General features: G+C 35.9%; 2 protein-coding genes across 3 annotated transcripts; both read left to right on the top strand.

Moving 5' to 3' along the window:
- The first annotated feature begins 304 nt into the window (after positions 1-304).
- On the top strand, positions 305-4,918 carry LOC140796878 (ras-related protein RABA5a). Its single transcript, XM_073150039.1, has 4 exons — positions 305-484; positions 619-770; positions 3,855-4,256; positions 4,333-4,918. Exons 3-4 carry the CDS (start codon positions 3,917-3,919, stop codon positions 4,665-4,667), a joined length of 675 nt encoding a protein of 224 aa, XP_073006140.1. The 5' UTR covers positions 305-484; positions 619-770; positions 3,855-3,916; the 3' UTR covers positions 4,668-4,918.
- Positions 4,919-7,142: 2,224 nt separating this feature from the next.
- On the top strand, positions 7,143-13,240 carry LOC140796648 (uncharacterized). 2 transcript variants are annotated; one of them, XM_073149722.1, is made up of 5 exons: positions 7,143-7,590; positions 7,970-8,199; positions 8,342-9,508; positions 12,462-12,539; positions 12,640-13,240. In XM_073149722.1, the coding sequence occupies exons 2-3, from the start codon at positions 7,978-7,980 to the stop codon at positions 9,500-9,502; spliced, it is 1,383 nt and encodes a 460-aa protein (XP_073005823.1). In that variant the 5' UTR covers positions 7,143-7,590; positions 7,970-7,977; the 3' UTR covers positions 9,503-9,508; positions 12,462-12,539; positions 12,640-13,240. The 2 variants fall into 2 exon arrangements, with proteins under 2 accessions (XP_073005823.1, XP_073005822.1); XM_073149721.1 differs by having other exon boundaries at positions 12,462-12,543.
- Positions 13,241-14,767: the final 1,527 nt, after the last annotated feature.

Below are 14,767 nucleotides of genomic sequence, written 5' to 3'. Positions count from 1 at the left end.
GGAAATAGTAAATTTTTCATTCTTCTTGATATTAGATCATAGTATAGGAGATAAAAATATAATTTAATCTAAAATGTATTTATAAATATCACTTCTTATGCAGTAATCAAGCTTATGTACGTCTGCCAATAAATAAAATACCCAGGGTGTGTTCTATAAATATTTTTTGTATAATATAAATGATGTAATTTATAAATATTAGGAATACAGGGTATAAAGCGTAAATATGCGATTTTTTTTTTCTTTCATTTTTCGCCCAAACCGGATCCTTAAACAAAACGGGTTTGACTACTATGCCCGATCTGGCGTTCCTACTAATTAAATTTTCTCGTCTCCTCTCTGAGGAAGAGGTGACAAAGAGGCGAAGAACACCTCCCTTTCTTCTTCACAAATTCCAGACTAGAAATTTATTAGATCGATGTAGCTCAAAGGAAAAGAGAGGGAAAAAGAACGAGAATTGTCGAGATTTTGGTCAAATCACGAGGTTCGCCCGTTTCTTTCTACTCATTCATTAATGAGTAATTATTACCTTATCATTATAATTTTTTTTTCCGATTTCCTTAGAAGCATTTCGGACGCATCTCTCCATTTATTGACACCCCTCTTTTGTGGTTGCAGCGCTCCTTCTCTTCCTCAGATCTCACCTTCTTTTCTTCCTCTCCACCGACGGTTCCACTCCAATCTCTAGATTTGGATTCCTTCTCTTCAAATCTAGAGATTTGTCGCCCGAGGAGGGGACGCGATCGCTTTTCCCGTCCGGAAATTGGAGGGTAAGTAGTCATCGCCGCTTCCTTTTGCGAAAAGCTCTCATCTTTTCTGGAAGAAATTAGTTTAGATGCGTAAATCCATGATAAAAATGGCGACTTGCGAAGAACTGATTGGATTTGCACAAGTTTCTTGACCCTTGATGGATAGCATATTATAAATTAATCGGTTGGGTCTGTAAGCTGTTAATGTTTATTTTTTTCTTTTTAGTTTCTTTACTTCTTTTAGTTGCTGGTGTAGGAACTGTGTATCTTCATCAAGCACCATTATTCACATTCTAGGAAAACTTAGGTGTCAGTAGTGACTATAGAGCTGCAGTTATGACTTGATAAATCAAGTATAGTTGCATGTTACTTTTGTCTTGCCCTGCTTTAGTGACATTTAATGAATCTGTTAGGTATGTTGGTTTTTGTTTTCTTTTTCTTTTTGATATTGCATTCACTCATATAATGGGGACGTACTTTTGTAGGTGCATATTTATGCTGTGTAATGAATAAGAAGTTGTACTATCAATTCTTTTCGTGCTGCACCAAAATCCAAATAAGAAGGTGGAATTAAGAAGAATTTCATAACCAAAGAGGGAATCAGCTAGGCTTACATTAACTGTTGATACTTACTTTATTACTGATGTTAGATCTATGTTGAATGAAAAAAAAATTAATTTTTGATTATCTGTTTGAACTACCTTTCAAAATTTTGAAATAAGGTCTATGCACTTGCCTCTGCATTTGCATTTTCTTGGTTGCACTGCAAAGACTTCCAGTATTCCAGTTAAACACCATACTTAGATGATAATTCTGCCTATCTATTTCCTATTCTTTCAAATAATCTGCAAATTTAGATGTTTATTTATTTTTATATGTTTGCCTATTGGTAAATATAAAATTCAGATGCACCTACAGATACATCAGCCTACTGCATATGTTCTACTGGTCAGTTAATCACTCACATTGTAAGTTGCCTTTGACATTGATCTTACCTAATATCGGTGTTGCCAATAGCATCACGGGCAACTTAGTTGGTACGGAAGCACTTGTATGCCATGGGAAATCCTTCTCTGTATCATAATTAACTACAAATTCAAAGTTTAGAAGGCTATGTCAAGAGATTGGATTAATTTAACAACTAGGTGTTCTCATACCTGACATTATCTCAAATTCTTACGTTGGTAGTTTGAACAACTATTCGATGAGATTTGTACAGGGACATGTATTCGCTCCTAGGGCATATTTTAACCAAAGATGCAAATATCTTTTGAGGTTGCTTTGCTACAAGCTCATATATGTGCCTATATATCTTGAGCTTATTTATATCAAGATTTTAAGGATTACAATGTGGCATGTTACGTTCTTGTCAGCAGAGATATTTGAGGAAGTAAGGGAGCCAGGAGATGAGCTGAAGGACAAAAATCTCAGGCTATGACAGTCCTGTAAGAACAAAGGGATAATGACACTTGTCTGCTAGGATATAAATTCAAGAATCAGGTTGGGCAAAGAGTTAGGTTTAGAGGCCGACCCGCACTGATCAGCTTCTTTTTGACCAGTCCAAGCCCTCAGTTTTTCTCTTGATCAACATCTTTTAGAGGGTTTTGTGGGCAAGTTGTTTTATCTGGGAAAATGCAAGTATGCAAAATGTATAAAATGATTTAAAAAATCGGAACATGAGTTTGGGTGTGAAGAGTCGAATGAAGTTGCTTTAGTAAGTAAACCAGAGTCCAGATGAAATATGAGATGTTTTTTATTTCAGAAGTATAAATTATGAATGAAGTATTAGATATTATCAATTCAGTAATCTGTAATCCTGTGAAAATGATGAAAGATGATGTATAATATCTAAGGATTCATTATTTCTCTTCTAAATTAGTGGCACTGGTCGAATTCTTGCTCAGCATTTGTATTAACGATCCTGAGTGTTATTTTAGTATTACCCAATTTTGAAGTTAATGCTGTCTTATTACTTTGCTCATCTGAGGGAGGAAGAGAAATATTGGATTCACGTTAGGAAGTAAAGATCTTTTAGAATATGAAGTCAATGGTTAATGGACTTTAATGCTTCATGAAACATATTTTGATGTTGAAACTAACTGATTATTATGTGGATTTTGTTCTTTCCTGATCAAAGTTCTTTTCCTTCAATTAATGGATTTGTATTATGACAAATGTATTGCTATGTGAGCAGATGCAAAGTTATAATAAAAATGAACGAGTAGCTGTAGATAGTGCCTAATGATTTACAACTAAAGGACTAAAGAAGGATATACATGTGATTGTTTCATCAATCTAGTGATAATTTAGAATCATTTGTCCTTTACATTCTTCAAAATGTTAAGCATCAAGTCATTGAAGGGATGGGTTTTGTTTGCTGCAAGTTATATAGATTCTATCGAAGTTTTGGTTGATCCCTGTCAACTCGGCTGATTTAGATTGTATAGTTCTGTTATATTGAGACAATTTAGATTTGCGTCTATATCTGTGACTTCTGATTGATTCCTCTTTTTACCTTCATTCAATCTTATATTAGATTCAGTGACTAATTAAGATCATGTGACATTTTGGCTGTCAATGTCTATCTCTATAGCACATGTCAGTTGCCAACTTCCTGTTTATGGTCTTGAAGAACCAACAATAGACTTACTGTCGGGAAAAAGTTAGCAGTTCCCTATCTAATACATAATTCGTTAGACATTTATTGTAAAAGAAATATTTTGTATTCTGCTAATGTGGGCACTTCTGTTATTTTATTATTCAAGCTGAGAGGCCTAAAGCTGCTTCCTAAAATGATTCTCAGTCCTTCCAGCTAGAAGACTTAGTGTATTGGTCAGTCATTTCAATTTTCAACACCAGAAATATGCTATTACCTATTCAGTGCATGATGTTATTACTCTCATTTTCAATATCTATCTAGTTGTCGAATGTTAACTTTTAAGTATGAAAGCTGGTTATATTAGAGAACATACCATTTGGCAGGATCAAGTTAGAAGTAGACAAGCAGATATTGGACAGCCCTTTTTAGTTCCGGTCCTTAACCTTTTGTTAACTTCTACATTTTCTTGTATATAATGGATGCCGTGCCTACTTGTTTCTTGGCAGTTTTTGTTATGATCTTCTAGTGAGGTGCCGCACTGGAAGTGGCAGAACATAGAGGCCAAAAGATGGCTTACTATGGGGAGGAAGAACAGAGTCAGGACTATCTTTTCAAGATTGTATTAATTGGAGACTCGTCGGTTGGTAAATCGAATCTGCTTGCAAGATTTGCACGTAATGAGTTCTACCCGAACTCCAAGTCCACTCTAGGTGTAGAGTTCCAAACACAGAAGATGGACATTGATGGGAAAGAAGTTAAAGCTCAGATATGGGACACTGCTGGTCAGGAGCGCTTTAGAGCTGTGACTTCAGCATACTATCGGGGAGCTGTTGGGGCTCTTGTGGTATATGACATTAGTAGGCGTCAGACATTTGATAGTATTGGTCGGTGGCTTAATGAGCTCCAAAGTAAGCATCGTATTACTTATTGTGTTTATTATGCTTAGAGAAGATGATTTATTGAGTCTCTTTTATGCTGGAACAGCTCACTCTGACATGAATGTAGTAACCATTTTGGTGGGCAACAAAACGGATCTAAAGGATGCGAGAGAAGTAACCACTGCAGAAGGCAAAGCCCTAGCTGAGGCTCAGGGTCTCTTCTTCATGGAAACCTCTGCGCTGGATTCATCTAACGTCGCAGTTGCCTTTCAGACAGTCGTTAAAGAGATCTATAAAATCTTGAGCAGGAAGGTGTTTTTATCTCAAGAACAGAAGAAGCAAGAAGTTTCATCATTGTCGAATGGTAAGACCGTGGTGTTGCAGAGTGGAACAAATGAAACAGATGAGGGAGGCACGAAACGATGGTGCTGTTCTTCATAAGGCCCTCATTGCTAGTCAAATTTGTTTCTTCCTTCTTTTCCTTCCGAGTGGCTATATTTACTTGATTGGCTTTCTTTTCCTCTGCTGTAAAGGTATATATGTCTGCGTCCAAGTTATTCATGAAATATCTCGTCAGAATTTTTTTTTTCCTAAAGTTTGTTCAACGGTCAGAACCAAGTAGATACTCTTCAGGACATCGAGGAATCATTGAAGATTAAAAGGTACATAGATTATTTTCTGGTTGTTTTAAAGATTTTCTTCTTCTTCTTCTTCTTCCCGAATCATCTGCATATAGATTAAGTTATGAGCAGCAGTTGTGAAGATAAAAGACTTCAGTGAATCCGCACTAAATAATGACCAAAATCATTGCTCACATGATTGACATGCGCAGATGTAAAATTAGCATCTTTCCTACTTTATGGCCAGAGTTCTCATTTTTGCACTAGTAGTAGGGGTGAAAATGGGTTGGATTAACTCCGATTTGTTTTGCTATCCGATCCGATTCGGATCGGATTTAGATAAAAAAAAATTTATCTGATTCAGATACGGATTCTCAAGAAAACTCCTCCCAGAAACGGGTAAAAATAATTACAATCCTCTCCCTATCCATTTGTATGCGTCCCAAGTTAGATATTATTGAGATTAATTGCATACCCAAACCTTAGATGCTCAATCAAACTCAATCAATTACATGAGTTATAGTGTCAAAGTAGGATTCTCAATCATGAACATTAATCATTTAGTCTTTGGCATAATCGCTATTGAATTTTTCAAATATCACAATTGCCATAAGGCTCTTACAAAATGATCAAGAAAAAACCTTCTTTCTCGAAGTTTTTGGAATATACTAAGATATCAACTAGTATCAAATGGTTTCATGTTTAAAAGGGCGCAATGATTTCGACGACAACTATGATATATATATTTCAAAGAACACAATGGTAATTCTGATCGGCGGCAATTATACAAAAAGAAAATTAAAGAAAAAAAAGAGGAAAAGAACCCATCATCCATTACAACACCCACCATTAGTGTTTATGTTCATGACAACGTGCTTCTATGGTTTGTTGTGGTGATGAATAAATAGCACAGCACAACTTTGGTTGGAGGGTCACCATCCCTTATCATCTCTCTCATCTCTCTCCTATTTTAATTTGACCACAACTTTTAATTCGTAATAAGATTCGAATAAAGCCAATGTATACTACCTTTTGTATGTTGGCAATTACTTGAAAATAATTCCACCGTACAACTTTATGCTCTCCAAGGATGCATTGCAAACATTAATTTATACAAATTATACTAGAGGAGTTAAATTATTCTTGTAAACTATAACATGGAATCCAAATCATGTAGCAAATAATTTAAAAATTATCCAGCCATCCTATATATAAATATTTTATAAGAACAAGTGTAGGCCACTAATGTTATCCTATGGAGTTATCTAAAAGAGAAATTGGAGATGCATGCTAATGGTAGAGCTGGAGTTTCTTAATTTCGAATCCTCCTTGCAAAAAAAATACTCAGATATAACTGTTATAATTATATTTTTATTCATGCCACTTAGGATATCGTACTCATAGCACTTATAAGAACACAACTTATAGATCTCCGATACATCTGTCCATGATTTATTCAAGAACAAGGAAGTTTATTCAAGAATTTACTATCCCATGCTGCTAGAATTAGGAAATAGGCTTCTGACAATTACTAGACTTAAGCAGCTCCTCAGTTCTATCTGATCAAGCTGGGACATCTATTACTCCTTATTAGTGTTCCAGTTGAAGTGTTTGCATAACATATCACCACTTATCCATGGATAAGGGGGCTTGTAATGCAACCAAAGAGGGCCAACTAGTCCTGGATATTGATGGATAAAATCTGGATAGGAAGATGGAGAAAGGATAGGGGGGATGAGGTTGAGATGAAAGAATAAAAGATAGCATAAGTGACAGTCTTTATTTTGGACCACCTTTCTTCCCTCTTATTTGCTACCTTCACATGTGATTGCAATGATCAAAGTGGATTGGACTCAACCTCTCTCAATCTTGTAGATCTACTAATTAGTCCAATTGGGATGACTTGTACTAATCTCCTCCTTTCATATTCTTATTCATATTTTCACGAATATAAATACAGATACAGATAGTAAACTAATACTTGGTAACTATATATATATATATATTTACATGGATAACAATAGGAACAAGATATGAGACTTGTTCATGTTTGAGTAGTACAACCAAGTAGAAACATTTGGATAATGAATTCGGATAGTTACAAAATTCTGGATAAGAAGTAAAATGATATTTTATTCTCATAATTTATCCAACCATCTTTTTTCTTCCCCTTCTATTTCATCTTTTTGTTAAAGTAAACCCCCGAAAATTATTTATTACGCAAATTATTACAAGAGAGAAGAATAGAATATTAATTTAATATCTTAAAAATGTTTGGTTCGAAATGCAAAGCACCAAGGCATTATCATCTACCATCATCATTCATCAGTCATCACCCATCTCCTCCTCTCTCTCTTTCTCTCCATTCCATTTCTCCCACCTTCTCCTTTCTTCTCTCCTCCTCCCTCTATTTCTTATATATATATATATATATGAAAAGAATCCTACTTTTTATTCCCATTTAAATATATAAGTACAGATATAGATTTATTCACGCGTCGTTACGTTGGAGCATTATTTAACGGGAAGCGATCAGAATTGGGAGAAGAAAAGAAGGGGGAAAAGTAGCGTAAATCCTATATATATATATATATATATATATCGATAGCTGGTGGAGAGAGGAGAGGGGGAGAGGAAGGGAGGATGAAGAGGTTTCTTTTGTTCTGCTGATATATACCACCACGCAAATCTTGAGAGATCGGATTCGATCTCCTCAATTTCGCATCTCGACCCGCCTCAGATCGGTGAGCGCTTTATTATTTATTTTTAGTTTGTCGTTTCTTTTCTTGTTTTGGTAATCTGATTTCCCTTCTGATCGATCCTAGAGCGAGGTGTCGAATTCGAGGCGATCCGTTTGCTATCTATCTGATTCTTAGATTTGGTTGGATTTGATGTAGAAGATACAAAAGTTTGTCCTTTCTGAACTTGGTTTGCAATTAAACCAACAGGAACATGATCTAGACTTTCTTGTTTTTTACGTTTTCGGTTTGATTCGTCCGATTCTTTAGAGTTGTGCTTGGAATTGTAGTAAAAATTCGATCTTTGTTGAAATTGTGCTGCACGATCTTCAATTTCTTGTCTCTTACATTTGTAATTGTGGTGTGTTATGGTTGGAATTTGTAGGTAAGGTTATGGAGTCGGATCTCGGCAAGCTCTTCATTGGTGGCATATCCTGGGATACCAATGAAGACCGCCTCCGGGAGTACTTCAAGAGTTATGGAGAGGTGGTCGAGGCGGTGATCATGAAGGACCGGACCACTGGCCGAGCCCGTGGGTTCGGATTCATTGTGTTTGCTGACCCTGTTGTCGCTGAGAGAGTTGTCATGGAGAAGCACATTATTGATGGACGGATGGTAACCACCTCATCTTTGTCTTCTGGTTCTTTGATTTCGTTATAGGATTGCATTGATCTATTTTCAGGCTTTGAAAATGCTACACAGAGGTTCCACATTGGGTATCCTATAATTCTCATGTTGTGTTTGATGAATTTTGCAGGTGGAGGCCAAGAAAGCTGTTCCCAGAGATGATCAGAATATTCTTAATAGGAATGGTGGTAGCACCCATGGCTCACCGGCTCCTGATCGTACCAAGAAGATATTTGTTGGGGGCCTGCCATCTACCATTACAGAGATTGATTTCAAGAAGTACTTTGATCAGTTTGGGACAATAATCGATGTTGTTGTGATGTATGATCACAACACCCAGAGGCCAAGGGGTTTTGGTTTCATTACTTATGACTCAGAGGATGCTGTGGATAAGGTCTTGCTCAAAACCTTCCATGAGCTGAATGGTAAGATGGTGGAGGTTAAGAGAGCCATTCCAAAAGAACTATCGCCTGGACCAAACATCCGCTCTCCTGTTGGAGGCTATAGCTATGGTCTGAATAGTAGGGTCAATGGTTTTCTAAATGAATATACTCAGGGATGCAATCTGAGCTTGATAGGTAATTATGGCATGAAATTGGACAGTAGGTTGGGATCATTGGCTAATGGGAGGAATGGCTACCCTTCATTTGGTCCTGGCTTGGGAACGGGAATGAATTTTGAGTCTGGGTTGAGCTCCCCTTTTGGAGGAAACTCAGATACAAATGATAACCTTGGCTATGGACAGGATTTAAACCCCTATTATAGTGGGAGTTCCAGTAGATTTAGTAACCCGATTGGTGGATATCGTGGAGGTACTAGCAATTCTGGCTTAGGTTTTAACCCATTGACTCATAATGTATGGGGTAGCAGCCGTCTTAATTTCAATACAACATCTGAAAATAATAATGCATACACGACCTCTGGAAGTGAAAGCATTGGCAGTTTTGGAAATAACAGCTTGGACTGGGGTGTATCTTATTCTCCAATTTCAGGTCAAGGTGCACGGAGTGGTGCAGGCTATGGTGGTGTCTCTCCGGGTTATGGAAGAGAGAATGGTTCCAGTTTTGGTAGGAACAATGGATTTGACTCTACAAATGTTTCTCTTAGTTCATCACGTGGTGGATATGAAGGAGCATATGAAAGGCTATACCGCGGCAGTTCAGTTTATGGAGACCCAACTTGGCGTTTGGCACCTTCTGAGCTTGATGCTACTGGTCCATTTGGGTATGGGCTTGACATTGCTACCTCAGACATTATGGCCAAAGGTTCTGCAGGTTATATGGGTGGTTAACTAGAGGTATGTGATTCTTTTTATCTCATGCTAATTCTTGCTAGCTTGCGTTCTCTTTTTTCTTTCTATAGCAAAATAAAAATTCAAATTATATTCATGAAAAATCAGGATTTAACTAGTTTAATAACATGCTGAGATTGAGTAGGTTGAGCCTAGTACGAACCACACACTTCTCTTCTTTTTTTCTTTTCCTTCAATTGAGGTCTCCTTTTTGATAATTCATGTTTGATGCTTGCTCAAGCGTATACATTAAGCTAAATGATAAGCCTTAACATAGCATTCTCCTTCCATTTTTTAAGGCTATCTAATCTAAGATCATACTCCTATTTCCCTTTCTAACTATTCTTATTATATTCCACACGCATAATGGTTAAAACCTTCTAGATAGAAACACAATCAGTTCTTTGCTAGTAACGAGAGGAAAAGGATATTGTACTGGAAATATGCCTTGCACTTGGCATCAGAGAAATAAAACGGTTGTTGATGCATCAGAGACCTAAGGTATCATATGGAAAATTTGGCAATTTGATATGGAAGATCCATGGTAATTTCTTTCACGTGTCGACCTATCAGATTCCATCACTATTATTATAAAATCTAGTTTTCCAAACCACCCACACAGTTACTGCAGGGCATCAACCATTAAACTGCAGACTTGAGCTGATATTAGAAAGATCTAAGATATAAGAAAATGAGATCTTCACATTCTTTTCTTCCTGCTTGCTCATTTCTGCACTCAACCCTTTATTGATCATATGCATCACAGTTGCCAATATCTAATGAAAGAAATAACAAGATATTATAATTAAATTTATAGCTTTACCATCTCTTCCCTGTTGGTTTTCAATCCAGTAGGCAGAGGTGGTCCCCAACTATAAGAGATCATGCTTCCTCATTTCTTGGTATACAGACCTCTGTGCACAGCTGTCAGCTACCGATGCTAGCGGCTGCTTCTCTACCTTGCCTTTTAAAAACCAAATAATTGTCCATAGAGTATTGATTATCCTTAAGGACTTAAGGTTGCATTTGGAAGATGGATTAAGTGGATTTGTCTCCCAAATGATGCTAGTAGGAAATATAACTGCAAAGTTAGAATTTACGGAAAGGGAAAAGATTTATCCTACTATTCTAGATAAAAATCACTGTCTAAAGGCAATTGTGGTCTATGAGCAGTCAAGCTATATAAGGTGCATATGGAGCTGCAGATGTGGTCTTGCATTTAATTAATACGACAGACAAACTTCCACAAGTACATAAAGGTGAATATTTTACTAAAGTTAAGTGATTCAAAATCATCTATCAATGTGCTGAATCATGAGGGACTCACCTTGGGCAACATTGCACCTGGTGCCTTTTGTTCAATTATAAAATAATCACTCTATCAATGTGGATCATACAAAAAGCAACTATGCGTAATGGGTGTTTAGTTTATCAGAAACTAATATATTTCAAGCGATAACATTTGATCCAAATATATCTCTGAGACCTGCATATACTAGCCTGACGAATATTTCCTTGTCTGTTAGACAGAATAGAGGCATGGGTGGCTTTGTGAAATTTAAAATACTCAGATTGCTAAATTGGTTTTGATCTGCTTTAGCTGGGAACCATGCAGAATACGCATATGTTTCCCTAGAAGTTACATAGTTCTCATTCCTCTGGATTAGATTCTGGCTAGCACGTACTATATTCTAGAATATAGGAAGTGCATGTATCATTGACTTCTGCATACAATCATGTTCTTTTTTTTATCCTTTCCTTGTAACAGTAATGGTAGTATAACTATATATGGAAAACCTCCCCAACTCCCCAGATCCCACCTTGGTCAGAACCACCAAACCATGAGAATAATGAACAACTTACTGTTTGTGTACTACATACGGCTTTGTGGTTCATTTATGCCTCAACTAGGCAACTCCCTATACTGGACACTCATCTTTCTCCTTCCCTTAGATTTCTCCCATATCAACAGGAACTTTTGAATTGATGCTCTTATGTCCAAAACTTTGGTAACTGAGACAGTGATTTCTACAGGCCCATTGAACTTATAGATTTTGAGTAAGTGTCTTCTCTTGTATAATTTTTCTTCGAGCAGTATCATTCTACCATTCTCTAGAGTTGTTGATCTCAGGTTGTCAGCTGCCTAGGGTGGGGGGAGGGACTTCTCATTTTAAATGTGCTCTAACCAATCCATATTAATGGTGAAGCACTTGGATGATGATGATTATATCATTAAATGGCCAACACTATATGCCTTCTGAAGAGGGGATGTCTACATATCCAAGATCAGGTGTACACAATTATATCTGAAATAGATACAGCATATGAAGCCCTTAATACCCTAAATTTTCTTATTGTGCCATTGTTAAATAGAATATGTACTAGCAGAGAAATTGAACTATTTAACTCTATCATCTCCTTGACTTCAACAAGGAAAAGAGAATTTCTTTTAACTTCCATCTCTATTCTCTTGCCATCAGCATTAGTGTTCTACCTAGTCCTTATACTCTCATCACATGAGTTATTATTGCACACTTTAAGGCTACCTAAGTTCTTTTGATTACCGTTTGGAAGACTTCATTATTTTATTATGTCTGCGCCAGGATAAGAATACTTCTTCTCTTAATTGATTACCACAAGTGTCTTTCCTTGAATTTGCATTCTTAGCATTTGTGCCTTTATCTACAGAAATCTGAAATTGAATAATCAATTACTCAGGTGAAATTTGATTAGAAAATCCTCATTAAACCATCTTACGATTTTACAAATGGTTAATTACTTTTATCAGCATAAAGAAAAAGAAAATGCCAAATATCTGTTCAACAAAATGAAGGATGTCTATACTGTATGAACTGACAATTGTTAATAATTTAAATTCATTCTTTCTGTTCTGTTTATAGATTTGGAGTAGTTTACTGTCTTTGTCTCACTACATTTTAATATGTGGAAACCTTTGCAGAGGGGTGAAATTCTTGCGTGCATATTTTCCATGTTAGGTATTTTTATCAAGAATGCAGAGCAGCATGAGTGTGGAACTGTATGTAAGTTCTACCATCCTGGTTTGCATTGCTAAGTTTCAGTTTCTCATGCTTCATGAAATAAGATGTTGTTCTCTAACATCTATTCAATCTTCTCAGGTACTGATGCATAAGGACATTTTCTCTTTGTTTTCAACATTGACGTTATCATAGGTGAAGAATCCAATGAATGAGATTGAAGACTGTGAAGATTATACATCTCGTATATGGTTAGGCAAGCATATATAGCTAACCAGGGAGGTACCCATACTTCAGCTTTAGAGAACCCAAACATAGGATTTTGTGTAAGGTTTGAAAATTGAGATTAGTTTTTATGTTAAGTTTAGGTTTTGTTTCCTGAAATCTGATTGCGGGATATTCCCCCAAAGAGTTCAGACATATGGCATGTGCCAACCAAACTTCTAGTAGCATTCAGAAAAAGAAAAAGAAAAAGAAAAAGAGAAGACAGGGTAGCTGCTTTTCTTTCCTGGCAAGTCAAAATTGCTTATTCTTGTCAGTTGTTTTCTTCATTTATTTCTCCATTGTGTCTCAGATGTATCAGGGAGGTGGTTACTAGTGGGAAACTTGAAGCCATTTGGCCCCTAGGAATAAGATTATTCCATATTGTGATTCATTTCTGTGGTTTCGGATCTTCTTTGTAGTATCAACACTCTCATAAGCTTTTATTTGGTTTATGCAGAATCTATGTTGCTTTATGCTATCCCATCTCTTTTTGTGGGCATATCTTCTTGAAAGTTCTATTTTGTGGATCATTGTAATTTGTAGGCCTGTTATCTGCTAAGATGTTTGCTTATTAATCTTTGTGGGCACCAACTCGACAGTTCTGCACCATCTCTCTCTCTTTTCCTTTTCTTCTTGTCCCCCTTTGGTGTGTTTTGGAGGGTGGTGGCCAGGTGAGCTAATTTTTGGGTAAACTAATAAACCAATCTTGCCACCTAAGTCGCTTCTAAATTGTAGCATTTGTCTTGTTTGAGGTACTTCTTGTTTGATCACACTTCCCAGGGGTGGCAATGACCCGTTTATTAAACAGCTTATATAGGACATAAATAGGTTATCACGTTATATGCATCATTCAGGTTAAGAATAAATTTATATTTGAGTTATGGTATTATAAACGGATTATTCTGTCATAAATAAGTTGATAGATCAGGTTATAAATATGTTAAATGGGTTAAAGTAATAAATATGAGCATAACCTATTTAATAATTAGGTTAGACGGATTAACCTAATTATCACCTAAATTTAATTAAATTAAATTTAAACCTATTTAAAAGCTGAGTTATTTTGTCGGGTCAATTTTTGCAGCCCTCTGTGACTTGAACTAACCCAACTAACCCTTTCCTTTTGGAAGGAAACAGTACACAATTGTCCATTGATGAGCCTTATAATGCCAAACTGACGAGTTACAAGCAAGCATCCTGCTAGAAAGATGAAGTGCTTGGTTTCTTGTCTCCCTGTTTTCACCCAGAAGGCCAGAAACATTGCAGCTTGGACAGTACCAATTGGTACAATATGTGTAGTGATATTGGCCCCAGTTTTCCAACAACTTAAAACTGTAACATGGCTAAGTACAAGAGACAGGAATCATAGCATTGTCTCAGTGATATTTTGTTATTTGTTCCAGCATGTTTTGTGCCCTTTTCTGCATAAATGGATCTCAATGAAAGATGCATACATGTAAGCATATATTGCTTATTGAGAATGTCTGGCTTCACAACCAAGCTCCTTTACAAGTAGTTCTAATGAGAAATACTTATAAAGGGTACTGTTGACGAATATTATAATTCTGAGATCTACATTATGATTTTTGTACTACTCTTGGAGTTTCACTATGCATAGATATATCATTGGAGAAATTATATATCACTCCCGTTGGTTAGGTCTAAATTTATTTCATCCTCTTTTGTTTATAACGCTTTTCGTTTTAATGGTTATATATATATATATATATATATATATATATATATATATATATATATATATATATATATATTGAAATTTTTATATTTTTCATCGTATTTAATAAAATAATATATCGAATTTAAAATATTAATTAAAAATAAAGTTATAAAGAATTAAATAAGTTTTTCAATTCATCTAAAATAATATTGATTGAACTTTGATGATAAATATATGACAGAAATATATTCTATTCTTTTTTATTAAATATATGGAATGGTGGCCCGTTGATTAGTTTTAGAAAGCATCCATGCAAACAAGTTAGGT

Source organism: Typha latifolia, chromosome 10 (assembly GCF_019914945.1).
Source record: "Typha latifolia isolate L0001 chromosome 10, TyphaL0001v2, whole genome shotgun sequence".
In the NCBI taxonomy this organism is placed as follows: Eukaryota; Viridiplantae; Streptophyta; class Magnoliopsida; order Poales; family Typhaceae; genus Typha; species Typha latifolia.
Note: the sequence above shows the minus strand (reverse complement) of the source record. Positions and strands in the feature narration are given on the sequence as shown.

Bases quoted from the DNA above. Each gene is read 5' to 3' on its own strand.
- LOC140796648 (XM_073149722.1), top strand. From the start codon at position 7,978: ATGGAGTCGGATCTCGGCAAGCTCTTCATTGGTGGCATATCCTGGGAT. The intron at 8,200-8,341 runs GTAACCACCTCA...TGAATTTTGCAG, and splicing joins ACATTATTGATGGACGGATG to GTGGAGGCCAAGAAAGCTGT.
- LOC140796878 (XM_073150039.1), top strand. From the start codon at position 3,917: ATGGCTTACTATGGGGAGGAAGAACAGAGTCAGGACTATCTTTTCAAG. The intron at 4,257-4,332 runs GTAAGCATCGTA...ATGCTGGAACAG, and splicing joins GTGGCTTAATGAGCTCCAAA to CTCACTCTGACATGAATGTA.